Source organism: Chiloscyllium plagiosum, unplaced genomic scaffold (assembly GCF_037043375.1).
Source record: "Chiloscyllium plagiosum isolate Xiang-an unplaced genomic scaffold, Cpla_swu_hap1 HiC_scaffold_7, whole genome shotgun sequence".
Lineage (NCBI taxonomy): Eukaryota > Metazoa > Chordata > Chondrichthyes > Orectolobiformes > Hemiscylliidae > Chiloscyllium > Chiloscyllium plagiosum.
In genome coordinates this window covers 20,982,384-21,009,125 of record NW_028270145.1, presented here as the reverse complement: position 1 = coordinate 21,009,125, position 26,742 = coordinate 20,982,384, and the positions used below count along the sequence as shown (strand labels likewise).

General features: G+C 41.9%; 1 protein-coding gene across 9 annotated transcripts in view; it reads right to left on the bottom strand.

Annotated features, from left to right (window-relative positions):
- LOC122551374 (abl interactor 2) overlaps positions 1-26,742 on the bottom strand; it is a 149,120-nt gene that overhangs the window by 29,924 nt on the left and 92,454 nt on the right. For 6 of the 9 annotated variants that reach the window (XM_043693148.2, XM_043693145.2, XM_043693144.2 and 3 more), the window contains exons 3-4: positions 13,539-13,715; positions 4,169-4,186 (exon numbers count right to left, since the gene is read on the bottom strand). In XM_043693148.2, coding sequence (XP_043549083.1) covers positions 4,169-4,186; positions 13,539-13,715 — 195 coding nt within the window. The remainder of the gene's footprint in view (positions 1-4,168; positions 4,187-13,538; positions 13,716-26,742) is intronic. The other 3 variants (XM_043693146.2, XM_043693153.2, XM_043693151.2) reach the window with 1 other exon arrangement.

Below are 26,742 nucleotides of genomic sequence, written 5' to 3'. Positions count from 1 at the left end.
ATTCATGACCAGCTCTCTCTGCTCTCCAAAACCAATTCTGTCAGTTCAGTATTTATATTTCTTAATGGATATTTAAATTGTTCCTAACTACACTTAACACTTGAGTATCAAGTACAGATGCACTGCCTGCAGGGTTCACGATAGCACAGTAATTCATCTGGTTTCAGAATGGAGCTGACCCCATGCTGAGGGGCTAAGTTTCATTCATGGAAACAATTTGTTGCTGCAATTACAGTACTATACTAATGTTATTGGGATGCAGGTTATCATGGAGAAACATTTTAAATTAGTTCTTAGTTCATTTTATGCTTTTTGGTTGAGAGATGTTAGTATGAGTAACAATCATTCCCAAAAACAAAAATAGAAACTGCTGGAACTTGATTGAGAAGAAGGGTCACGCGACCTGAAACATTCACTAATTTCTCTCCACAGATGCTGCCAGACCTGCTGAGCTTTTCCAGCAACTTCTATTTTTGTTTCTGACTTATAGCATCCGCCGATCTTTCAGTTTTAATCAATCATTCCCAGAACAGGGACAGCACAGATTAGACACAGAGCACAGCACCCTCTGCACTGTCCCATCAAATGCTTCCAGAATTCCAACATACACTCTCAGGACATGTATAGCATGGAGTTAGATACAGAATAAAGCTTGCTCTACATAGTCCCATCAGATACTTGCCGAACAGATGTAGCAGAGTCACCTCAACAATGCTCTGAACACACTCATATGCTGTACATCAAATACAGGGATCACTGCAGCAGGGTAACATTTTGATGTTTCCTGCACCAGTCATGCAGTGGTCTCAAAATGAGATTTCCAAAGCAGTGTTAAATTAAGAACAGGTTTGTATTGTGGGCCCCTCCTCACTGGGAGTTGGATAGATGCAGTCCCAAATTTATTCAATGTTTCCCATCCAAAATATCTGGAAACAAGCTGAGTAGGGTGAATCAAGAAATGAGGCAGAAACAGTCCAACCTTTTGATGTAATTTTTCAAAATAAAAGTTTACATATATAGAATACATCTGTCACAGGATATCACATACCAGGAAGATAAATTCTTGCCAATTTAATCACATGGGGATTCCAGACAGTGGGCACACAGTGTATTGTTAAATAAAATTAACCACATATCATTTGGATGGGATGGGCATCATGCTGTGTCTTAGATGTTTTCATCCTCTGTCAGAGGATGTAGGGAGCTTCAGAATAGAAGGAATCCTCAAGACGAGCCAGAACAGACAGTGCTTGATTGGACTGCTAAGAGGCAAAGAGCAGTCACTTCATAATGATTGCAGCCCCTTCTGGTGCTCCTGATTGTAGGCTTTTGTAAATGCAACATCAGCATTATAACTATGTCCTGCCTAGCAAGAGCAGGAGCTATCCCAGATCTACTGACATCATTAAAAGGGGCTGTATCAAGAACAAATCAGAGGCGGACATTGAGAGGTATTAAGAGTGCCACTGGCTCATTTTTCATGGACATAAAGAATGATGTTATTATTCCTTAAAATAGGAAATTAAGAAATGATCCTGACAGACCAGGAAGCCAATGACAGAATGACAGCATAACCAGACATGATCTCTCAATGGCATGGGGTTAATTAGGAGGTGTGTCGGGGGGGGGGAAAGAGATTAAATGAGAATGTATTCAAGGTGGAATAATCGAACATGGTCCTTCAGTAGAATTAGGTTATTCACAGTAGGTGGAATGAGGGCAGAGAGAAAATCCACAAAATGAAAACTCGGACATAGTCAAGAAAGTCAGGATGATCAGTGACATGGTGGTCATGGTGGGGAACCTCATATCCTGGCAATACAGCCTAATCTTGCTCAATTAAAGTATATGCACTTCCTATTTTGTGGTCACAAAGTTTAAGAGAAGACTCTGAACCCTGGCTGATTTTGCTGGTCCTGGTGCAGTTCTGTTATCAATATTAAGTATTCCAAGTTTTCAGTGGCCCGGAATTTAAAGGCTGAAATGATAGCAAGCTTATAGAACATAGAAGAATACAGCGCAGTACAGGCCCTTCGGCCCTCAATGTTGCGCCGATCCAAGCCCATCTAACCTACACTAGCCCACTAAACTCCATATGCCTATCCAATGCCCGCTTAAATGCCCATAATGACGGAGAGTCCACCACTGCTACTGGCAGGGCATTCCATGAACTCACGACTCGCTGAGTAAAGAACCTACCCCTAACATCTGTCCTATACCTACCCCCTCTTAATTTAAAGCTATGCCCCCTTGTAATAGCTGACTCCATACGTGGAAAAAGATTCTCACTGTCGACCCTATCTAAACCCCTAATCATCTTGTACACCTCTATCAAGTCACCCCTAAACCTTCTTTTCTCCAATGAAAACAACCCCAAGTGCCTCAGCCTTTCCTCATACGATCTTTCTACCATACCAGGCAACATCCTGGTAAACCTTCTCTGCACCCGTTCCAGTGCCTCCACATCCTTCCTATAGTATGGCGACCAAAACTGCACACAATACTCCAGATGCGGCCGCACCAGAGTCTTATACAACTGCAACATGACCTCAGTACTCCGGAACTCAATTCCTCTACCAATAAAAGCCAGTACGCCATATTCACCTCACTATTTACCTGGGTGGCAACTTTCAAAGATCTGTGTACATGGACACCAAGATCCCTCTGCTCATCCACACTACCAAGTATCCGACCATTAGCCCAGTACCCCATCTTTTTGTTATTCTTAAAAGCTATTGCTTTCCACCTCTACATGAATTTTAGAGCATATTTGGTTATTTATCTAGTCTGAATATTTAGAGCTCAGTGGTGGAGTCCTCCAGACACAAATCTGTAGGATTCAACTGGTAGGGCCAAACTATGAGCATCCAGGTGTCAATTTTCTTCATGTCCGGCCCACAGTGGGCTTCCGAGTTACTGTTGTATTGAATGGTAGAAGTAATCCAAATTCCCATACAAACCTATACTCCTAATGTACTTTTAAGAAGAGTCATCAAAACCAGAAGATCTCACCCAGGGATGAGTCTCAAGTCCAGTGAACAGCAACAGGTCTTTCTGTGGTTAACCAATACCAGAACTGACAGCAACTGATGAAGTGGGGGAAGAAAGAATCTGACAGAATATAGACCAGGACCTCAATACCTCACCACCCAAAATGGTCGCCCTGGTGCTGTGCAACAATGTTGAACACAACTAGAAGAGTAACCAAATAAATAAATGGCCCACAGTAGATTAACTGGGAAAAAAAAACTGAGTCACAGAAGGGATCTCCAGTAGGAAAGACTAAACACTTGGATTAGAGGTAGATTTTAAGAGGGTCTAAAGGAGGAATCAGAGAAGTGGAGAGATCTAGAGTCAAAATTTCAGTGAGAGTGTTATCAGTGGCTGAAGGTACTGCCACCAATGGTGGAACAAAGGAACAATGAGACACACAAGAACCAAGAGTCCAGCAACACCAGCAGTTAGATGCATGGGTGAGTTGGATTGGAAATGGGATAGAATAAGGGGAGCAATGTTTTGAGTGGGGTCCAGTTTACGTGGAGTGGAGGATAGGAGACAGCCAGGAGAGCAGTGAAATAGCAGAAACTGGAACTAAGGCACTGATTAGGATTTGAGTGGCAGGTGGCATGAGTTAATGGGGGAGGTGGACAATATTATGTAGGCAGTCTTTAGAGATTACTGAGTCAATCAACATGCCACTGCTGCCCCAGCGTACCTGAAGGTATACCTGAGAGGCGCAACAGCACCTCTCTTATTTCCAAGATGTTTGGGTTCCAGGAAAACGTCAATGTCGAATCAACATGTGTCTGAAGCTCGGGCACAGTGTCATTAGTCTTGGGCTACTCCCAGCACATTTCCAGGTTACCCATTGTCTGGTCTCCCCAGTGCATAATAAATTTTTTACATACTACAAATTCCAGATTATGCATCAAACGCTTTGCAGAAATTTGCTGTTCTCCTTTATGACAGAGGGTTTGGTTTTAAAATACAGCATCACTGAAGTCTACAAATTTTCAAAATATTATCAGTGTAAAGGCTGAATCTACACCCTTAGGCATGATAGTATATCTTCCCTTTAAAGGGCATAAACTCTGCAGCATTTAACCACCCAGTCTGTAATATCCTCAGCACAGCAATAGGATGGCGGAGAAGCACTGAGATCTCTTACCTTAAATCTAAGCAACCACTTAATGCATAAATGAAGCAAATGAAAGAAGTAAGAAAAAAAACAGCATTGAAAGGTTAGTTGAAACCACAGGATAGGAGTACAAATGGAATCAATGTTCAAGCATCTGATACGGCGTCATGTTACAAATTGTTTAGAGCGAAGTCGAACACGAGTCACGACCACATCCTGAACTACCCTTCCAGAATACATTAAGTGTTGACTGGCCATCAAAAAAGGAGACCTTTGACTGCCCTACGATTACATTTTGGATGTAAACCTATAGAGTAGTGATTCAATCATCCATTGTTAGAAGTCTTGGCTTTCTGATCACAACTCTCCAATTCAATGATTGCAGCAATAGTGCAGCTTGATAGTGTGCACTGTGCAGATTCTTCATACTGGTCTGTTCTGAGACAGAGCATGGGAAGGTAACTGGGATGGAATGACTTTGATCTAGGCACCCAACTTCAAAAATGTTTGTTACTGGATGTCTTGTTCCATTCCAAATCACAAGGCTGCAAATAATCAAATATATTTCAGCCAGGGCTATGCAGGAAAAGTAAACGACCTTCATGCTGTACATAGTCAATGGATTGGTCAACGTGAACACTGTGCACTTTTAACACTTCCAGCCCCTTCAACCCTCTCAAACCCATGGTAGAACTTCCATTTGGATTTGGAAGCTCTGTCCAAGAGCTAGCTGGTGAAGGGTTCTGTGAGATATACAGACCAGACAGTGCCAAGGTTCAATACTTGAGTGGAGAGAGGTAACTGATCAAAATCTGGGATTCCGGTGGATAGGTCATGGGTCTCAACTCCCCCCGAATTGAAAGAAAATGAAAATTGGCCTGGCCTCCTGAGCTGGATCAGATTCCAACAGCAAAACATGGAAAATCTTGGATGTGCATTCATCTGCTGAAAGTTGAACCAATTTTGCTAATATCTCTGGTCAAATCACCTAATACTCCCTGTCTAAAGTGACACTGCAAGAATGACCTGTGGACTGCAATACAAAGTTCAGCATCTTCAGGAGAGGAAGAAGAAAACTGACAGGAAACACTAACTTCTGTGTCTTCCAACATTTGGCTCCCCTACCTTTCATATCTTTTATGACCTTTAGTATCCTGATGTTACCTACTACTTAGATAAACTCTGAAGATAACAGAAAGCTGTAGCATCGAAGGTAGGTGTCGATAATGGATATTATGAGATGATGTACTTCATAGATATGATGTGATGGTGCAGGGCTGGGATTGAGGGACAGGGTTAATTTTTTTCTCCATTCACAGGATGTGGGCATCATTGGCTAGGGCAGGATCCATTGCCCATCTAACTGCCCAGTGGGCAGTTGATAGTCGACAAGTCAACCACATTGCTGTGGATCTGGAATAACATGTAATCCAGACATGGTAAGGATGGCAGTTTTCTTTCCAAAAGAGCATCAGTGAACTAGGTGAGTTTTCCCAATAATCAGCAATGGCTTCACGGTTATCATTAGACTTTTAAAAATCCAGATTATTATTAAATTGAAATTCCACCATCTGCTGCGGTGGGATTCGAACCTGGATCCCCAGAACATTACCTGGGTTTCTGGATTAATAGTCGAGCAATAATATCACTAGGCCATTACCTCCCGAGGGTGGGAGATAAGGAGCAAGATTAGCTGAGTTAATGGATATGGAATTGAGGGAGGAAAGGTTTGTTTTAACAAAACTAGGATAGCTTAGGGAGGCCTGAAAAATATCAAGTGTATCAATATCAATTTACATATTGACAATGTAAAACTCTACAATAAGGGCAGTGGAAGCAAAAAAAAATCTTCAATGGTTTGTAAACCAATAAAGAGAAATGGCTAGAGAAACTCAGCAGGTGATGAATGATTTTATCTGACAGCATCTGTGGATAGCCTTCTTGGGAAATGATAGGAGATAGGAAAAGGTGGTCCATACAATGAAGATAGGGACAGATGGACAACTGGAAGCTCAGAGGATCTTCAATATAGAGGAAAGAAAATGCAGACTGGGCAACTGCTTTATGGAATATCTACATTGTTTGTAAAAATGACCCCAAGCTCCCAGTCTCCTGGATCTTGGCCCTACTGCAGTGCTTCAGTGAGGCGCAGTGCAAGCTGGAAGAATAGCAACTCATTTTCCATTTGGGATCCTGAAGCCTTCAGGACTCAATATCTAATTTCAGAACCTGAACACTACCTTCTATGTCCTTGAACCACAGCCAACCCGATTTCACTAACTCTTGGTCCCCCATTATCAGCTTTTTTTCTTTCTCCCTGGTTCACCATTATTCATCCCTTTGTTTGCCTTAGTCTCCCTCTCTCCCTGGGCTTCATCTCTACCTATCTGCTCACTCCTTTTCTTCCGACACCTGCCCAATCCCTGCATTCAACACATATACCACCTTTTCCTAGCTGCCATAGGTCTAAAGGGTCATGAGAATCGGAAAGTTAACTCTGCTTTCTCTTGACAGATACTGCCAGGCCTGCTGAGTTTATTCAGCAATTTCTGTTTTGCTTCAGATTTCCAGCATCTGCAATTCTTTGTTTTTTTTTCAGTAAACCAACTGTCACTTCACTGAATGCTGCACCACCAAGTTTGGAAATGGCATATAGTTCAAAGCACTAACAGAAGGGACTTAACACATCCACCTAAATTCAACTTCAGAAATTGAACACTCCACTTAACTTTACCTTGCAGTCAATATCAATTTCAGAATTGTACCAGTAGGTGGTACTCAGCACCAGGAAATGTTGCAATCACAAGTTCCAAAGACAAACCGAGATAAAACACCTTTCAAGAGAAGGAACCTGTACTAAGCTCACAATAGAAAGTTAAAAGAGACATTTCACTGGATCTTGAATCTGTAACCACAACTTATCTGACACCGTATTGGTCAGAGGGGTTTTTAGATTAGATTAGATTAGATTACAGTATGGAAACAGGCCCTTCGGCCCAACAAGTCCACACCGCCCCGCCGAAGCGCAACCCACCCATACCCCTACATTTACCCCTTACCTAACACTATGGGTAATTTAGCATGGCCAGACTAGATTGTTCTCGGTGCACATTTTCCTGTCTGTAATCTGTTTCGTCGCCGTCTGAGATTCAACTGATTATGCTTGTGTCATCAGCGAACTTGTAAATGGCGTTAGTCTGGTATTTGGCAATGCAGTCATGGGTATACAGTGGGTACGCAGGGGGCTGAGTACACACCCCTGGGTGTCTCCAGTGTTGAATGTTAGTAAGGATGAAATATTGTCGCTGTTCTTGGTGTCAAGATGTTCAAGGGAGGAATGAAGGGCAAGTGATATGGCATCTCTCGTAGATCTGTTAGTCCGATAGGCAAACTGGAGTGGGTCAAGAGTAGTGGGGAGGTTGGAGTTGATTAATGCCATGACCAGCCTTTCAAAGCACTTCATGACCACCAAACTTAGGGCAACTGGACGGTAGTCATTGAGGCATGCTGCACGAGCCGCGTTAGGCACAGGGATGATGTTGGCCCTCTTGAAGCAGGCAGGGACAGTGACCTGCTGCAAGGAGAGCTTGAAGATGTCCAAGACGACCTTTGCCAGTTGATCTGTGCATGCTCTGAGTGCACGGCCTGGTACTCTGACTGGTCCTTGGATTCACACGAAGGAAAACTGATCTGACCTCTGATGCAGTGACTGTTGGGATAGGTTCGTCAGGACTTGTCAGACTTGTCGGAATAGGTGTTAACTCTCTGCCGAAATTCTGCTCCAAGCGAGCTTGGAGGGCATTGAGATGATCCGGGAGGGATGTGTCATCATCTGCTATCTTGTACTGGATGATGTTTATGATTTGCCTGCGATCTCCTTTAGTGACATGGTAGAGAAACTGATTGGAGGGATTAAACCTGTTGTTGCAACAAAGATGGGCTTGGGCTTGAGAGAAAACAGCCCATTCAAGAACTTAGAGAGTGAAGGGAATTGGGAATGGAATGGTGGTCTGCATGGACTGAGAAGTCAAGGTTGACCTTTTGAGGAAGGCTAATGTTAAATGGCTTTCTGGTTTCTGATGGCCAAGTGTGCCAAATAATGTCCCAGATTCTGTCCCTGGTTTCTCCTAAATTAATGGCTGGCAGCCAAGTTCAGATCACTATCAGGCTAGGGAAAATATAGGCAGCTGATTGCCTTGTGACTTGATGTTCAATGGGTCACTGAATGGAGTCTTCGCTTGAACATCAGAGTACATCTCAATTGGACTGGCTGACAATGCCCTTCACTGTTTGCGCTGATGCCCCAGGTGCATGTATGGCTACTTGGGTGCATTATCAGCGCAATATCTGTCTGGTGTCATAGACTAACTGCCGAATTTTCAAGTCAGCATTTTTGAGAACTAAAGGAGGGGGTAACTGTAGAATCCCTACAGTATGGAAAGAGGCCCTTTCCTGCACGTCTTTGGATTGTGGAAGGAAGCTGGAGCACCCAGAGGAAACCCATGCAGACACTGGGAGAATGAGCAAAGTCCACACAAACAGTCGCCTGAGGTTGGAATTGAACCTGGGTCCCTGGTACTGTGCTCAGTGCTAACTATTGAGCCTCCATGCCTCCTCAAACTGCTATGATGATTACTCATCCTGAATCAGTGCTTGGAAGTGTAAAACCAAGCATGAAGTGTAAAACCAAGCATCAAGTGTTTGAAATTATTTGATAAAAATTGGTCAGTGCATCAGAAAATGGCATTCTGTCTGTGTTTTAGCTAAAATTCCACACTGCTGACAACATGACATGATAGGAAAATCATTGTGAAATAGTGAGTCATAATACAACTTCAGAACCCAACAGTCACTGCATCAGAGGTCAGATCAGTTTTCCTTCGTGTGAATCCAAGGACCAGTCAGAGTACCAGGCCGTGCACTCAGAGCATGCACAGATCAACTGGCAAAGGTCGTCTTGGACATCTTCAAGCTCTCCTTGCAGCAGGTCACTGTCCCTGCCTGCTTCAAGAGGGCCAACATCATCCCTGTGCCTAACGCGGCTCGTGCAGCATGCCTCAATGACTACCGCCCAGTGGCCCTAATTTTGGTGGTCATGAAGTGCTTTGAAAGGCTGGTCATGGCATTAATCAACTCCAACCTCCCCACTACTCTTGACCCACTCCAGTTTGCCTATCGGACTAACAGATCCACGAGAGATGCCATATCACTTGCCCTTCATTCCTCCCTTGAACATCTTGACACCAAGAACAGCGACAATATTTCATCCTTACTAACATTCAACACTGGAGACACCCAGGGGTGTGTACTCAGCCCCCTGCGTACCCACTGTATACCCATGACTGCATTGCCAAATACCAGACTAACGCCATTTACAAGTTCGCTGATGACACAAGCATAATCAGTTGAATCTCAGACGGCGACGAAACAAATTACAGACAGGAAAATGTGCACCGAGAACAATCTAGTTCTCAATGCCAGTAAAACCAAAGAACTCATTATTGTCTTTCGGTGAGATGTTACTCATGCCCCCCTACACATTAACAGCACAGAGGTGGAATGAGTGGAGTGTGTCAAGCTCCTGGAAGTGGCCATCATCCACAACAAGCTTTCTTGGACTCATCATGTAGACGCACTGGTTACAAAGGCCCAACAACGTCTCTCCTTCCTCAAGCAGCTGAGGACGTTTAGCATGACGATGAATACCCTTGTCAACTTTTGTAGGTGCACCATCAAGAGCTTTCTGTCTGGATGTATCACTACCTGGTATGGCAACTGTACCATTCAAGATCAGAGATAGTTACAGAGAGTGGTGAACTCAGCCTGGACAATCACAAAGGCCAACCTCCCATCTACAGAGTCCATCTACCAGGCCCGCTGTCAAGGAAAGGCCACCAGCATTCTCAAAGATCCACCCATCCTGGCAATGTTTTCTGCAACCTCTACCATCGGGGAGAAGGTACAGAGGCCTGAACACATGCACCAGCTGGTTTCAAAACAGTTTCTACCCTACAGTTGTTAGAATACTGAATGGACTCAACTCTTAACATTCACCTGTACCTATGTTTCTGTTTTTGCTGCTGTTTATCTATTATTTACTTATCTATGCTACTTAATTCTGTGACTGTGCCTTGGGTACACGTGACAATGAATTCAATTCAATTCAATACTTGACCATAACAACGATAAACTGTCCTAAGCGTTCTTGATCTGTTGGCAGCCTTCAACATTGTTGACCATACCATCCTCCTCCAGTGCATTTCCTTTTAGCTTAAATGCCTGTGATTTGATTTATCATGGTGCTTGTCTGTTACCTGACATTGGATGTACAGATATTTCTTTCAACTATATAGAGGAGATCAGAACAACTATATTCAGGCTCACTGTAAATTTCAGTTGCTAGTCACAATCTCTACGCCTTTTCCCAGTAGCTATCTGAATCTGATCTGTGATAATTTAATTGATCCTCAGATGAGCTTCTGGCCCCATAGCCCACCTTCACATGTTATCTATGTGCTCTGTAATAACACCTGACTCCAGCTCTGTCTCAATGGAACCATCATTCATGCTTTTGCTATCTCTAATCCAAACTACTTGAATATTCTTCAGGCTGCCTCCCAACTCCCACCCTCTGTAAACATGATCTGAATTTTTTCTCCTGTACTCTAACTTGCACAAAATCAACCATCATTCATGCTTGCTGACATTTATTGACCCCCCCATCCGGCAATATCTCTATTTTTTAAGTTCTCACTGTTTACAAATCACTCCCAAATCTTGCTCCTCCCAAATCTGTCACCTCCTGCACCCCACTGACTTCTCTTCCATCTCTCAGGATTTAAATTATATAATGCATGGCTGTGCTGTCAGCTCCCTGGGCCCTAAACTCTGGAATTCCCCCCCTCACATCTTCGTCCTTAAAACAGACTTATTTGACCAGGCTTTTCGTTCCATGCACCAGGATCTCATTTGGCTTGGTATCAGAATTTATTTGAAAACAGGTCTGAGAACATTTTTACGTTGATGATGATATACAAGTGCAAATGTCTGTGAGTTGATCTAGATAACCAACAAAAGATACAGGAGTGTGCCATTCGGCCCCTCAAGCATGCATTGCTACTCAACAAGATCATGGCTGATCTGCCACAGATTAAAACTTTTCTTTCATGCCAGCTTATCACCACCTTGAACTCCCTGACATTTCAAAAAAATCAATCTTTCTCCTCTTTAAATAATTTCAAGGGTCTAGCCTCTGCAGCTGTTTTGGATGGAGAATTCCAGACAACTTTTTAACCTTCTGGGCGAAGAAATTCCAATATATCTCAGTTTTAAATGAATATCTCTTTATTCTCTAACAATATCTCTCCATTCAAGACTCTACCACTAATGGAAACATCTTAACATCTCCCCATCAAAGCCCCCTCAGAATATTGTATGTTGCAACAAATCACCCGTTATTCTTCTATACTCTAATGAATAAAGTCCTAACCTGCTTCGCCACTCTTGGTAAGCCTAACCTTCTTTCCAAGAATCCACCCAGTGAACAGTCTTTTGAACAGTCTCCAATACCAGTATGTTCTTTTTTAATTAAAATTTGGGGATCCTTACCAACAACCTGTACGGTTGTAACAAGACACCCCTCCTTTGAAAATCCAACCTTCCAGTAAAAAAAAAGTCATAAATTCCATTTGCCTTTTTTATTACTTGCCGAATCTGCATAGTAACCTTAAGTTTTTCATGCAAAAGAACACCCAGATCCCTCTGGATTGTACTTTGTTTTGGAATTTCTCTCCATTTAAATAGTCCTGCAGTTCGCATTAGGAACAAGAACTTTGTACTCTTAACAAGGGCATGGACTGAAGCTCCTCCAAAGTTAAGTTCTGGATCCTCATATCTGCCTAGGTAACAAGACCATCACCAGTTAAGATTCAACTGCAAAACCCCTGCCTTCACATTCCATTACTTCAACATCACAGGTAATGGTGCAAATCTGACTGAAACCTTCCTACTATCCTGACTCTCAGTTCATTATCTCTTAAGTCACAGCCACTATTTCACTTCCCCCACCCCACAAAAAACTCTGTTTCGCCTCAAAAAGCAGAATCGGAAACATTTTCCATGAATTTCTAACTCACTGGTTCACATCTGCACAGGCTGATCTGATCGTTACTCAGGTAACATTCTGCAGGGAGGCCAAAGATTAGACTGATGCTGTACAGGTATATATTTAACTATAATGTCACACCTCCTGCCATAACAGCATACTGGTTCGTACAACCACTGAAATATGATATATTCATTCAGCTCCTTCGTTTCTTAGCTCAGTTTGCTTATTTTAACTCCCTATCCTTGATACCTTTACCTGACAAAAATCTTCAACAATTTAGGACAGAATTTGACATTCCTCTACATTTTGTGACATGACATGTTTCGTGATTTCAATCCTATGGGTTGAGCTATGATTTTAAGATTACGTCCACTTGTTCCGAGGAAGTAGTTTCTCTGTCTTACCCTTATTAATTCTACATCATTGTTCCATTCCTCTACATATCTCCTGAAGATAACTTTTATTTGGATGCAGTTCCATAGGCAAACAGGTATCGAGCACTTAAATGGTTGCTCTTGACATGTAAACAAGGACAGTGAGCATTAGCAGGTATTTTTGATCTTGGGGGACAATGTTGTCATACCTATTCTATTGCCCTCTCCTGACACCATGCACATATACTCCCCAACAGCATTCGTGGATGCAGATTAAAAGCAGGAACACTGGGTAATTCTTTCCTTATTTGTAATGGAGATCTCAGACTCAGACTGGAGACCAAACCTGGGTCCAAATGATCTACCCTGGTTATACCTCTGCTGATTTACATTTCTCACAATATTAAGGTGGGAGTGCAAACTTTTCATAGCCTTTCCCCTGCTTATTCAGACGACAGACATTGGAGGCAGAGCGAAATGTGGAGCTTTCTAAAACTGAAGCCATCACAAGCCAGTTGAAAGATGGCAAGTAGTGCTTCAGTTTCTCTTTTAGCATATTGCCACTGGTATGCAGCAGGACAACGCAAAAGGTCAAAATATACAAATCTACATGTACCAGCAGACATGGGTATCTGCATCAGATAGTGGCGGCCATGAGATGACTTTAACAGAGCATTAAAATGGCAGTTTTCCATAAATTTTCTATAAATGAACATCAGGTTAAAACATTGTTTACTGGGCCATTCTTTATATAAAATCCCACATTGGTAACATTCCAGTAAACTTAAATGAGATGCCAAATTTAAAAGACTGACTCCCAAACCAGTTCGATTGCACAACACCCGCCTCTATCCAAGTAGCTGCTGTAACTCCTACTCCAAAGAGTTCTGTTACCAGTTCCTGGGCTTACAAAGCATACCTTCACTCCATGACCGATGTCATCCAAGATAGCGTAATCGATGGGTTTCCTGATGTACCTGACAGGCCTCTCAGGGTTGGACGGGGCAATGATTTTATGAGTCCTGGAGGTGTTTTTATTGGTTGTCAAGATACCAATCTCTCTTCTTGCAACTTTCTCCTTATGAATATCCACTGTCTGAAAAAGGAATAGGGACCTCAGTCAAAATAATGGCAAAATGTCATACAGAATGTTAAATAATTAGCACAAGTAGCTTTATTATGGCAAGCACATGGTCCTGTCTAGAGACAGGGAAGTTGGGCACAGCTAAACAAATGGGCATCATGGGTCAGTGGCATAGCCAAGTCAATGAGCACTACAGAAAGAAAATCATTCAGCTTGACTCGCTGACAGTGTGGTGACATTCATACAGCACCAATGGGCAAGCTACCAGCATCAACAATTAGGAACTAGGGGCAGGACAGGATCCCAAAACAAGTGGAAATGGGTTAGGCAGCACCAATGAGGAGCCATGATTATTAACACTGTTACTCTGTGCTTGGAAATGATCTGACATCACCAACGCAGAGCACAAATTTGTAGAGTTACATAATAATACAACCAGGATGCTATCTGCACTGGAGAATTTAGGTTGGAGGAAAGATTGGAAATGCTGAGGTTGCTTTTCTTGGAGCAGCAAAGGTTGAGAGGGGGCCTGAGAGAGGTCATTTATTCCATTAGTAGAGCAGTCAACAATCAGGAGGCACAGATTTAAGATAAGAGGTCGAAGGCTCAGAGGAAAGCTGAGAAATGTTTTCACTCAGTGGGTGGTGGGAATCCAGGAGATATTGCCTAAAAAGGGGAGTGTGTCAGATATTATACTACTTTAAGCATTATTTACAATTTCGCTTGTGTTGCCATAGCTTCCAGGGCTATGGACCAAAGGGTAGGAAATAGGATTAATGTAGTCTGATCCTTTTTTGACTGACATGGACAAGATGGATAGTTTTCCTATGTGCTGTAATCCAATTAGCCCCATTCCTGAAAAACACCTTTTACCTTCCAATATTACAAACTATCACATCTACAACCTCCCTGTGTTGTCCAAAATTCTCCAACGTAGTGCAAAGTGGGGCAATCCCTGATAAGGGAAGTGTTTATAATATTGGTTAACAAAGGAGGCAGGAGAGGAGACTGGGTAATCAACAGTTCAATGGGAACAAGATTGAGGGAGCAGGAGGTAACCATCATGGAGAAGACAAACTTGGAAAGTGTGGAGATAGGAAAGAAACTATGGGAAAATGTGAGCTTAGGACGAAGGCATTAAGAAACATTAAAGGAAATTAGGCTGGGTAGGCAACAGGAAGAGTGGAATGTGGTTTAACATCAATTTTTGTTTTAAAAGGATCATTTATTTCACATGGTGAGTTAAGATAATCTGGAATGCACTGCCTGAAAAAGATGTGGAAGCAATCTGAATAGCAATTTGTAAAAGGGAGCCAGACATATACTTTATACTTGAAAAATAAAAAAAGAAATGCAGGGCTATTGGGAAAGAGCAGAATAGGGCTATCTGCACAGCCCTTTCAAAAGGTTGACAGATACAGAGGGCTACAAAATTCCAAAAGTTGCCATTTCTCTCAGTTCGGCTGACAGTCACCACAGGGAGTTGAGATCCTGGCACCATTCGGAGGTGGAAGCAATGCTGCCAAATAGTTGACTGGTTTTATTTTGAATTTTATACTATATTAACACCAGATAAAGTCCAAACATGTTGCCTGGTCCCAGGAATTTATCCAGAATAGTCCAACACCAGACGGTGCAGGCAGTACCAAGTTAACTCAGGTATTTGCGACAATCACAGTTATTATTCAAATCTGCAGTAAACGCTTTGTCGCTCAGGCACTGGATGAATTATGATAAAGGAGTTAAAATTATGTTCTTTCATCTCGTGTAGCGAAAGAGAGTGGGGTAGTACAGGAATAAAGCTAACAGCAGAATGAGATGAATCTGATGCAAGTTGGAAATGAGCATGAGAGTGCAACATCATAGGAGTTGAAATTTATGTTGGGAGCCATTTGGAAATTGTCTTATGATTTCAGATATCTTTCAGTAGTTTAGCTGATGACAGACAAAAAGTTAATTTGATGACGTATTGACAGAGTGTTTATGAAACTGTACGTGAGGCTACAGTTGTGCCTTCAAGATGGAAGAGACAATAAAAGAAATGGAAAAAAAATACTCAAGATATGAAAAAAATGGCTGTATTTTGCTTCATCCTTCAGTTCAGGAGCAGATATTGATAAAGAAACAAATGAATTCATTAAAACCCACATATCTGAATGAAATCATCTGATGCCCTCAATCAGGAAGAAGTCTCCTTTAAATCAGTAACGTGTTGCAAGGTTCTTAAGTCAATGCACGATGCAGCACACAGACTCAGCACTGTGCAGATCTTCTTAATAAAAAGCCTCATTCCAGGTTCAGGTGGGCTTGGAATTCTAAAATTATACAGTTATTACCACTTCACCTCCCTAACTCAACAGTCAGCCAAATAAGGTCAGCCTTGAAAGTAGCCAGCCCTCACCGTCCACATTGCATTAACACTCCGTGGCACCAGCAAGCTAACAGAGATGCTCTTGAAATGAAATGAACAGATGTTGTTGGTTTGTCTCAGATATCTGCATACTTCAAATTTCAGCACCTTGTGCATTGCCAATTTTAATCATCAGGCAATACACTGCCAGGGGCTCATCTTGCACTGATAGTGTCTTGAAGATGGTTACTTGCCTTGGAGTACAGACCAAATCGACATCCGTAACCTCTGTTAACTGACCCAAGCAGCCAGTGTTTTTTTCAAGCTCATACTAGAGCCAGATCTTTCCTGCACTTAATACCCACTCTTCCAGTAAAGGTCACTGAGCAGAGATTAAGGGCTAGAATCCTGGGAGTGGGGATGGTTTGGGGGAGGGTGGCACACAAACCTTTGCCCATAAATTGGGTATGGCCCAAGGGAAATATTAGCACTGGTTCCACGGTGTCACAGTTAGCACTCTAGACATTGAATCCTGCAATGAGTACACATCACAGCAGAGCCTCAAATTGTTTTATGGGCGGCACAGTAGCTCAGTGGTTAGCACTGCTGCATTACAGCACCAGCGACCCAATATGATTCCAGCCTTGGGTGACTGCCTGTGTCAAGTCTGCATGTTCTCCCTGTATCTGCAAGGGTGTCCACTGGGTCCTCCAGTTTCCTCCTCCACTTCAAAGATGTGCAGGTTGGGTAGACTGGCTGTGCTAAATTCCTCTGTAGTAACACTGGGGATGTGCATGCTGACTGGATTAGCCATGGTAAATATGAGCACAGGGTCGGGTGCTGGGTCTGGGTGGGATGCTCTTTGGAGGCTCAGTGCAGATGCAATGGGCTAAATGGCCTCTTTCCATGCAGTAGGGATTCTAAGAATAACTGATCAGTTTTGGCAAAATTAAAGATGCAGATCCTGGACTTATTTTGTGAAACAGTCACTGACATTGGGAGTTAGGGTGAAATAATATTTTAATGGAAGTATGGGTGGTTTTATTTAGAATGCTACTGACTGCCTCAGCTACTATAGTGGAGTTCGTCATAGCCCTCAATACATGAGCAGATATTTCACAGCAATGTGTTCCAAATGGATTGAACCAAAGCTGTCTCCTTAAGAGAATACAAAATACAAAAAAGTTATTTTCTTAGTTTTGTTGCTACTACACATTAATCAGGCATGGAATTGCATCATTGTCATTGCTTTGAGTTAACACAGTGAGGTGGTGGTATGTGGTCTACTCTGTTCTTTTTGCTTGTTAGTAGCATATTCCTGCAAAAGGAGGAATGACTTCCCACTTCTGGTAAATTCTAAGTACCAAATCTTCATATGCTTATTAATAGGACTTTCTATTAGACAGAGGCCGTTGACATGTACAATGAACAAATGGCTATACATATTTACTTAAAGACACACTGATCCCCATTTATCTGGCAAGTTCTCTGGTAAGCCCGTCCTGATCAAATTATGCTCTTGCTTAATAACTTAGTGATGCATTGTTACTTTTTCTAGAATATGACTTTAGGTAAATCCCATCAAATGTATAGGAAAACAAGTCAAGGAAGATGTTGGAAAAAACAAGACAACATTGACAAGACAAACTAACAAAATGAGCATTTAATTAAATGAATTTATAATGGAGAGAGAACAAATCATTAAAAGTAGCAATGCAGGTTAACAAAAATAGGCAAATAAATTGGAATTAATTTCCAAAGGACAGAATTGCAAAACAGAGATTATATTAAACTTTCATTTAAACTATATTCGTGTGGGTGGCATGGTGGCTCAGGGGTTAGCATTACTGCCTCAGTGCCAGGGACCCAGGTTCGATTCCAGACTGCGACTGTCTGTGTGGAGTTTGCACATTCTCTCTGTATGGGTATCCTCCCACAAACCAAAGATGTGCAGGTTAGGTGAACTGACCATGCTAATTTGCCCATAGTCTTAACGAAGTATAGGTTAGGTGCATTAATCAGGGGTAAATGTTGAGTAATGGGGATTGGGAATTGGTGGGATACTCTTCAGAGGATTGATGTGGACTTGTTGGGCTGAAAGGCTTGTTTCTATGAGCTTATACCATGAACAATTCTGGCCTACACAATAAGGTATAAGGTAGCAAAAACAGGTTCACAAGGATGAAACCCAGAAATTAGTGAATACATAAACAGAAAAGGCTAAGCAGGTTGGAGTTGCTTCCCCCTATAAAGGAGCAGCTGAGGAGTGATCAGATAAAAGATTTGGAAGGGGAATGCAGAGAGAAAATGTTTCTCTTTATGTAGGTCCAAAAGTAGGGTTCATAAATATAAATCAGTTCCTAATTAATCCAATAAAGAATTCAAGAGAAACTTCTTTTTTAGAGTGTGGAAACACATGGAGTAAGTTATCACATGGAGTAATTGATGCAATAGCATATCAGAGGAAGCTACATAAGATTGTGAAGAAGAAAGGAATATGGTTTGGGATGTAGGCTGTCAAGAATGAGGATGTGGATGTGGGGGCCAAAGCTGGGAGTTGGTAAACAATCAAGTCAGTGAATTAAATGGTCGCCACATTGCTGAATGGGTCAAGGGTAGAGGCTCCCAGTTTAACAGCGTGTTGAGGATGGGGGAGCTGAAAGAATGAGACTCTCCTTCCTGTACAATCATCCTCTGTAGAATTGCAGTTAAAAAGGCAGAGCAGGTCTATCATAGCCATAAGATGTTAGAGGGAGGGAACAACATGGGAGTAAGGGTGGGAATGAGGGAGCCAGGAAACTATCAAGGGAGTATTGGAAAATATGAACTATTGAGAAAATGGATGAGGAGTGAGTGAGGGAGTGTATGAAGGTGAAGGGAGTAGAGGGGCAGTTTATGTTTGAAAGTGGGGTCAGGCGACGAGGGAGGGAGGAAGTGAGAGTGCGAGTTTGACTGTGAGAGAACAGAGACTGGTGAACCAGTTAGACACACACCCACCTTTCTCCTCTTTCCCCTAAAACCTGTCCAGAAAGCAAACTGGGAGAGTAGGAAACCCACGCTGAAAAGCAACCTGATTCTTCCCACACTTCCATATGTTTTTATAATTTCATATCAGATTTAATTGAGTTCTTTGACAAGCTGACCCAGGCAGTGAATGAGGATAGTGCGGTGAATGTTGTATAATTGGACTTTCAGAAAGCATTTGATACAGTGCCACATGAAAGGTCGGTTATCAAATTATAAATGCTTTGGACTGATGGGTCTTGGCAACATAGATTAGAAGCTGGATGAAAATCAGAAAAAAGATGCTAAATATAGATGGGCATTTCTCAGATTGGAAACAAGTTGAAACTGGTGTTCCACTGTAATTGGTATTAGGACTCTTGCTTTTTCTGCGTATATAAGTGATTTGAAGGTGTGTTTTCAGGGCAAAATTTCTAAATTTGCAAATGATTCTAAGCTAGAGAGAACAGAGAATTGAGAGGATGATGCTCTGCGACTTCAGAGACACAATTGGGCAGACACCTGGCAGATGAATTTCAATGTAGAAAAATGTAAGATAATTGTTTTTGGTAGAAGAAACATGGAGAGAAAGTACAGATTCAATGATATAACTTTGAGGGAGCAGACGGACTTCAGGGTTCAAGTGCATAATTCTTTGAAAGTGGCCAAGCAAGTTGAAATAGTTAAGGAAGTTTATAGGATCCGTGGGTTTATAAATTGAGGAATAAAAGTATGATAATTGTTACATATTAGCAAAACAAAATGACAGCAAGCGATGCTACACCTCTATAAATTATTCGTCAGACCACATTTGGAGCATTATGTTCAGTCTTGCGAACCTTATTTAAGGAAGAATGTTAAGAGGTCACTGGAAAGAGTTCAAAGGAGATTTACGAGAATGATACCAGGAATGAAGGATTTTAAATACAAGGAAAGATTAGAGAAATTGGGTTTATTCTCCTTGGAGCAAAGAAAATTAAGAGACTACCTTACTAAGGTGTTTAAAATTATGAACAATTTTGACAGGGCAAAGAAGGATATTCTGTTTCCACTAATTATATGTTTCCACTAGTTATATGTCAGGTGAACTTAACAAGTACTTTGCGTCATTTTTCACAGTGGAAGACATGAGTAATATCCCAAAAATTAAAGGGTGTCACGGGCTGAGTTGAGTATGGTTGCCATCACAAAAGAGAAAGTGCTAGAAAAGCTAAAAGATCTTAAAATTGATAAATCTCCTGGCCCCGATGGGATACACCCTAGAGTTCTGAGAGAGGTGGCTGAGGAAATAGCAGAGGCGTTGGTTGAGATCTTTCAAGAGTCACTGGAGTCAGGAAAGGTCCCGGATGATTGGAAGATGGCTGTTGTAACCCCCTTGTTCAAGAAAGGATCAAGGCAAAAGATGGAAAATTATAGGCCAATCAGCTTAACCTCGGTTGTTGGTAAAATTCTAGAATCCATCATGAAGGATGAGGTTTCTAAATTCTTGGAAGAGCAGAGTCTGATTAGAACAAGTCAACATGGATTTAGTAAAGGGAGGTCATGCCTGACAAACCTGTTGGAATTTTTTGAAGAGGTAACAAGTAGGTTAGACCAGGGAAACCCAGTGGATGTGGTCTATCTAGACTTTCAAAAGGCCTTTGATAAGGTGCCACACGGGAGGCTGCTGAGCAAGGTGAGGGCCCATGGTGTTCGAGGTGAGCTGCTGGGATGGATTGAGGATTGGCTGTCTAACAGAAGGCAGAGAGTTGGGATAAAAGGTTCTTTTTCAGAATGGCAGCCGGTGACGAGCGGTGTCCCGCAGGGTTCGGTGCTGGGGCCACAGCTGTTCGCATTATATATTAATGATTTGGATGAGGGAACCGGGGGCATTCTAGCGAAGTTTGCCGATGATACGAAGTTAGGTGGACAGGCAGGTAGTACTGAGGAAGTGGGGAGGCTACAGAAGGATCGAGACAGGTTGGGAGAGTGGTCCAGGAAATGGCTGATGGAATTTAACGTGAGCAAGTGCGAGGTCTTGCACTTTGGAAAAAAGAATAAAAGCATAGACTACTTTCTAAATGGTGAGAAAATTAATAAAGCCAAAGCACAAAGGGATCTGGGAGTGCTAGTCGAGGATTCTCTAAAGGTTGAGTCCGTGATTAAGAAAGCGAATGCAATGTTGTCTCTTATCTCAAGAGGGTTGGAATATAAAAGCAGAGATGTACTACTAAGACTTTATAAAGCTCTGGTTAGGCCCCATTTGGAGTACTGTGTCCAGTTTTGGTCCCCACACCTCAGGAAGGACATACTGGCACTGGAACGTGTCCAGCGGAGATTCACACGGATGATCCCTGGAATGACAGGTCTAACATATGAGGAACGGCTGAGGATACTGGGATTGTATTCGTTGGAGTTTAGAAGATTAAGGGGAGACTTAATAGAGACGTACAAAATAATACATGGCTTGGAAAAGGTGGATGCTAGGAAATTGTTTCCGTTAGACAAGGAGACTAGGACCCGTGGACACAGCCTTAGAATTAGAGGGGGTCATTTCAGAACAGAAATGCGGAGACATGTCTTCAGCCAGAGAGTGGTGGGCCTGTGGAATTCATTGCCACGGAGTGCAGTGGAAGCCGGGACGCTAAATGTCTTCAAGGCCGAGATTGATAGATTCTTGTTGTCTAGAGGAATTAAGGGCTACGGGGAGAACGCTGGTAAGTGGAGCTGAAATGCGCATCAGCCATGATTGAATGGCGGAGTGGACTCGATGGGCCGAATGGCCTTACTTCCACTCCTATGTCTTATGGTCTTATAGTAACTCGAGGTCACAATTTCAAGTTAGGCAGCGAGAGAGCTCGGAGTGAGAGGAGGAAAAACCTCTTCAATATAAGTGTTAGGATTTGGAATGCACTGCCTAGGAGAGTGGTGGAGGTGAATTCCACAGGAAGTTTCAAAAGAGAGTTGAATATATAATTGAAAGTAATGCATTTAGAGGGCTGCAGAGATAGGTCTGGAGAATGGGATGGGCCGGATAGCTCTTTTGAAAGCCTGGACAAACACGATGGGTCAAGTACACTGTACTGTAAAATGCTGTCATCATATGAATTCCTGAGGCCAAGTGTTCTCACCAGAGGTCAGTATTATTGAAACGCAAATCCTGAGCTTGGCCCCTCCTTTGGCAATTTTGGGCAGAGGGCTTGTCTGTACTTTATTGCTCTGAAGTGAAAAGGCAAGTAACATTTATTGGTAAGCTCTGCTGGTTACTCTCACACCCTAACTACACTATCCTAAAGAACAAAAACTATGAGATGTGAATTTCCATGCAAAGAGTTGGACAAGCCTGGGTTATAACAGGAGGAAGGGAGGAAACTCATCTAGAGGATGATCACCTACACTGACCAGTTGAGCTGAATCGATTGCTTTTGTGCTGTATATTCAAAAATAATTTGATGCAATTTACAGTTTTGACAAAGGATTATATCTTAAACGTCAGAAGGTTTCTCTTTCTTGACAGATGCTGCCTGATGAGTGCTATCACCATTTTATGTTTTTGAACCAGATTTTCAGTATTATGTTTTTCCCACCTGAGCATTGTGACTGTCTTTTTTTTCAAAGAAACTATTTCATGGGTAGAGAAAAGAACAGAAACCAATTTCCATTAAGCAACTCGAGGAATCATCTTTGTTCAAATTGCATGCTTTTAAGCTCGAGAGTGCATCACAGACCCTCAGATAACAGACAAATGTACAATATATTTTCCTCACAAAGCCAAACTGAACAATTGTATGCTCGTTCACATAGCGATGTAAGTTTTCTATACCTTACATGGGATGAATTGACAGCATCAGCAGGCCTGGAAGCATGAGCATTGATTGTGTGGTAATGTATTCTCCTTAGAAGGTGAAGGGTTCAAGCCCCACACAGTCTTAAGCCCTCAGAACCGAGTAACTCTTCAGTATTTAGTGAGGATTGAGGCGATTGGGTTTGGATGAGATACTAAATCAAAGATCCCTCTGCCTTCTTGGGAACAGTGATGTGAAAGATCTAATAGGCACTATTGAAGAATAGCTGTTCTCCCTGGTGTCATGGTCAAGATTCATCTCTCAATTAACATCACTATAAAAAAACCCATGATTATTTGATCATATATCACATGTCTGTGTGAGAGACATTGCTAAATGTGGACAAATACATTTTCTACCATTATAATTCTGATCACATCAATTGTATTTTATTTATGTTCTTTGGATGATGCTGAGATTGTGAAACGCACTATCGTCTTTTGTTTTCACATGTGGGAAGAATTGTTTCTGCAGTTTAAAAGGAGTATACCTCCCACCAGAGGATGGTTCCAGTGTTTAATGCAAAGAACTATACAAACCCACAAGGTCCTGGACTAAGGCACTGCTTGTGCTGAGTTAGCTCATGAAAATCACAGCAGTAACGGACTGTCTCAAGATCTGTGAATAAAGGATGGATAATCTAAAAAAAAATCAAGATGCACATTCTGGTCGCAAATGAGTCATCCCATCGGAAATGTGCAAGGACAAATTTTAGGATTGGCTGAGCTGAGGTGCCCTTCATGGACAAGTAGATTGTGGACATTCACGAGGTTCACTCAAGAGGAATTCCCAATAGGTGAGGCATCAGCTACCTGCCAACAAGAGTCAGCAACTACACGGAATAACAAAATAAAATAAAAGCAATTCAGTCTGGAACTATGCTTGAGCTTGCATGATGAGAATGCAGGGCTCAACTCTTGAGCATTGTGTCTGGCCAAAGAAAAGTTTGGGATTGATGAGAGGAGGAAAGTACTGAGAACACACCGGAGACTTCTTATTTGCAACAGAGTGTGATTGAAGCAGTGATCAGTACATTTTTATGGGGAAAATCAACAGATTAAAAATTAAAGCAAAGGCAGTAATAAGATAATGAGAATTAGTTCTGAATTGCTCTATCCATGAATTGGCAGAGACGTAATGCTTAAATGCCCCCTTCCTGTGCTGGAGATGTCCATTTCTTTTATTTGGTAGTTTACTACATAGTTTAACTTAGATATGCTTATACCTGTACATATGCAAATATATCTATATAAACATTAAAAAATGTTGATCACATAAATTAAAACTCACTAGAAGCACTTCTAAACAAAGGGTGGTAGATGTTTTGGACTCTTCCACAAGTGGCAGTGGATGTTGGATCAGTTGTTCATTTTAAATCAGAATAATCATTGGCCAAAGGAAGGTACATGGAATTATGCGACAGATCAGCCATGTTCTCACTGAAAGATGGTACAATTTCGAAGGGCTGAATGACCTACTCGTGTTCCCAAGTTCCTAAGTCATTAGCAAACTTGGCTACCAAAGTATAGAATGACACAATCGACCCCAATGCAAAACTCAATATAAGCATAGGGAAAACAGCAATCACCTTTGTCTAACTTGCAGCACATACTTAGGATAAGAACAAGCTGACTTTTAAGACCAAGCTAATTATTTATAGGGCCTGTATTCTCAGCATCTTACTATGGCTATGAAACATGAGCAAGTTACAGCTATTATAGAAGGAAAAAGTGGCGTTCTGTGGTGCATTGAGTATATTTATCAAAAAGAAATCACAAGTATGACAGTTCCTAGGAATACTGACACTAATCAAACAGAGACAGCTTTGGTGTATTGGGCATCAATCAAACACCAGAAGAGAGCACAGAGGGGGATGGCAGCACCAAGAAAAGGAGAGCTGAGACAGAGGAGTGGGGCAGGAGCAGGAATAACCATGAAAAAGCACAAGCATTAGACAATAAAACAGACATCAATGCTATTTGATATTGCAGACCAAGCAATTAGAGCTATAAGTTCATGTTGGGGGCAATGACAGCGTTTGAGCTTAATAGGCTGGAATGAAAACAAATGGCCTCTGACCCCAGGGAACATTCTGATGAGGAAAGCTCTCAGTTCAACCCAAGCCCAAATGGGGAGTTGTTTAAATTTTCACATACCCGCCAGGAATTTGATCAAAGGGATGCTGAGGCATTTTCATTTCTTTTGAAAAGAATGAGGTAACTGCAAACTGGATACTACTTAAGCAGAAAGCAGATTGATAGACAGAGTTCATGTCGTTTATGCCTTACGCTCTCAGGAGGCTTACCTAGAATATGAAGTGGCAGAAAGCAGGGAATATCCAGAAGCAACTGAGATAGACTCATACAGAATATGAGAGGGTAAAGCAAACTAATTTTGTCTGCTGGATGTGGTCATTAAAGGTAGAGATTACATACGAAACTAAAGGGAAATAATTCTCAAAAAAACTTAAAAATTCAATTCCTACATTACTAAGGACTCTCGCAGAAAACCAGAAGGTTGCAACAGCAAGGCAAGCAGCAAATGATTATGAGCTGTTCCAGAAATCCAAACTCTTTACCATCATCTCCACACACCTGAGCAGGACAAAAAGCAGGAACATGAAAGAAAACTGCCAAAATTCTCCTCCTCAAACCAAAAAGCAAGGTGATGAGATTCAATGATGATGCAGGCCTTGGAGTTTGCACTGATGCAAGGCAGGACACCTCTGCAGATTATGAGAAGTCAGGGTACATAAGGCCAATTCAGAGAAAGCAGCCTTAACTGAGAGTACAGAAGAGTTGCAGATCTGACTACAGCTGAGGCCAACTGCTGACAGTATAGAGAAAATAATCCACAAACTGGAGAGTTACAAGGAATTCTTATCAATTATTTCTCAAATGAAACAAGCAAACGTATAGCCATATTTAGAGATGCAAGAGTCACCACAACCCTTGCTGAAAAAAAGGCATGACTTTTCAACAACTGCCAGTGTTTTGGTGAATGGCTGGGAGCATATCCTCATACATTTACAGCCTGAGCACCTATAGTGTGACCGAATATCTGGAACGGTGACTGCAGGAGTGCCCATAGCTTACTTGGGGACAGAGGTGACCTGCTCTTAAGGAATAACAGGAGCAAAGCTTGCACCTTTGCCAATAATAACAAAAAGGCTAATTGAAGTCAAGGAAACACCATTTCCAGTTTTGGTTCCAAACACTTTTCCTTCATGGAGATAATCTGAGGATTATCTAAACCACGTCCATCGTCAAAGGGCAAGTGGGCATCACTGTCAGGTACTTGATTATCTGGAAGTCTGTTTGAGAATTGGACAATCGAAAGGAAGTGTTCAATAAGTCTTCTTTGATCGAGGTTCGGCAAGCTGATCCAGTTAAATTAAGTAGCCCAATCAGCTCAAACTGAAGTTGAAGAGGATGCTACGATAATAAAAATGGCATTTCACAGAATTTCAGAAAACAGGAGGCAGCTGTTCAACCCATCGAGCCGACACTGGTTCTGTTACTTCAAGTCAAATCTCCTGCCTTTTCCCCATATATCTGCACATTATTTCAATCCAAACAAACATCCAGGGCTCTTGAAATCATCAATTGAGCCTACTTTCACTACATTTTACTACAGTGAATTCCACACCCTAACTTCACAGACCTAAGTTTAAGAGTGGACATGGTTCAGACAGAAGTGCCACATAAATTTCAAGAAATATTAAGTTAAATCCATAAAATTCCTGAAGCTTGTAGAAATCCAGAAGATTTTTACTGGCCAGGTATTCAAATGGAGGTGGCGATTTTGTAAAACATGTTAGGCACTGAATCGGTACTCGTTCTTAAGCAGTCATTTAGTTAGG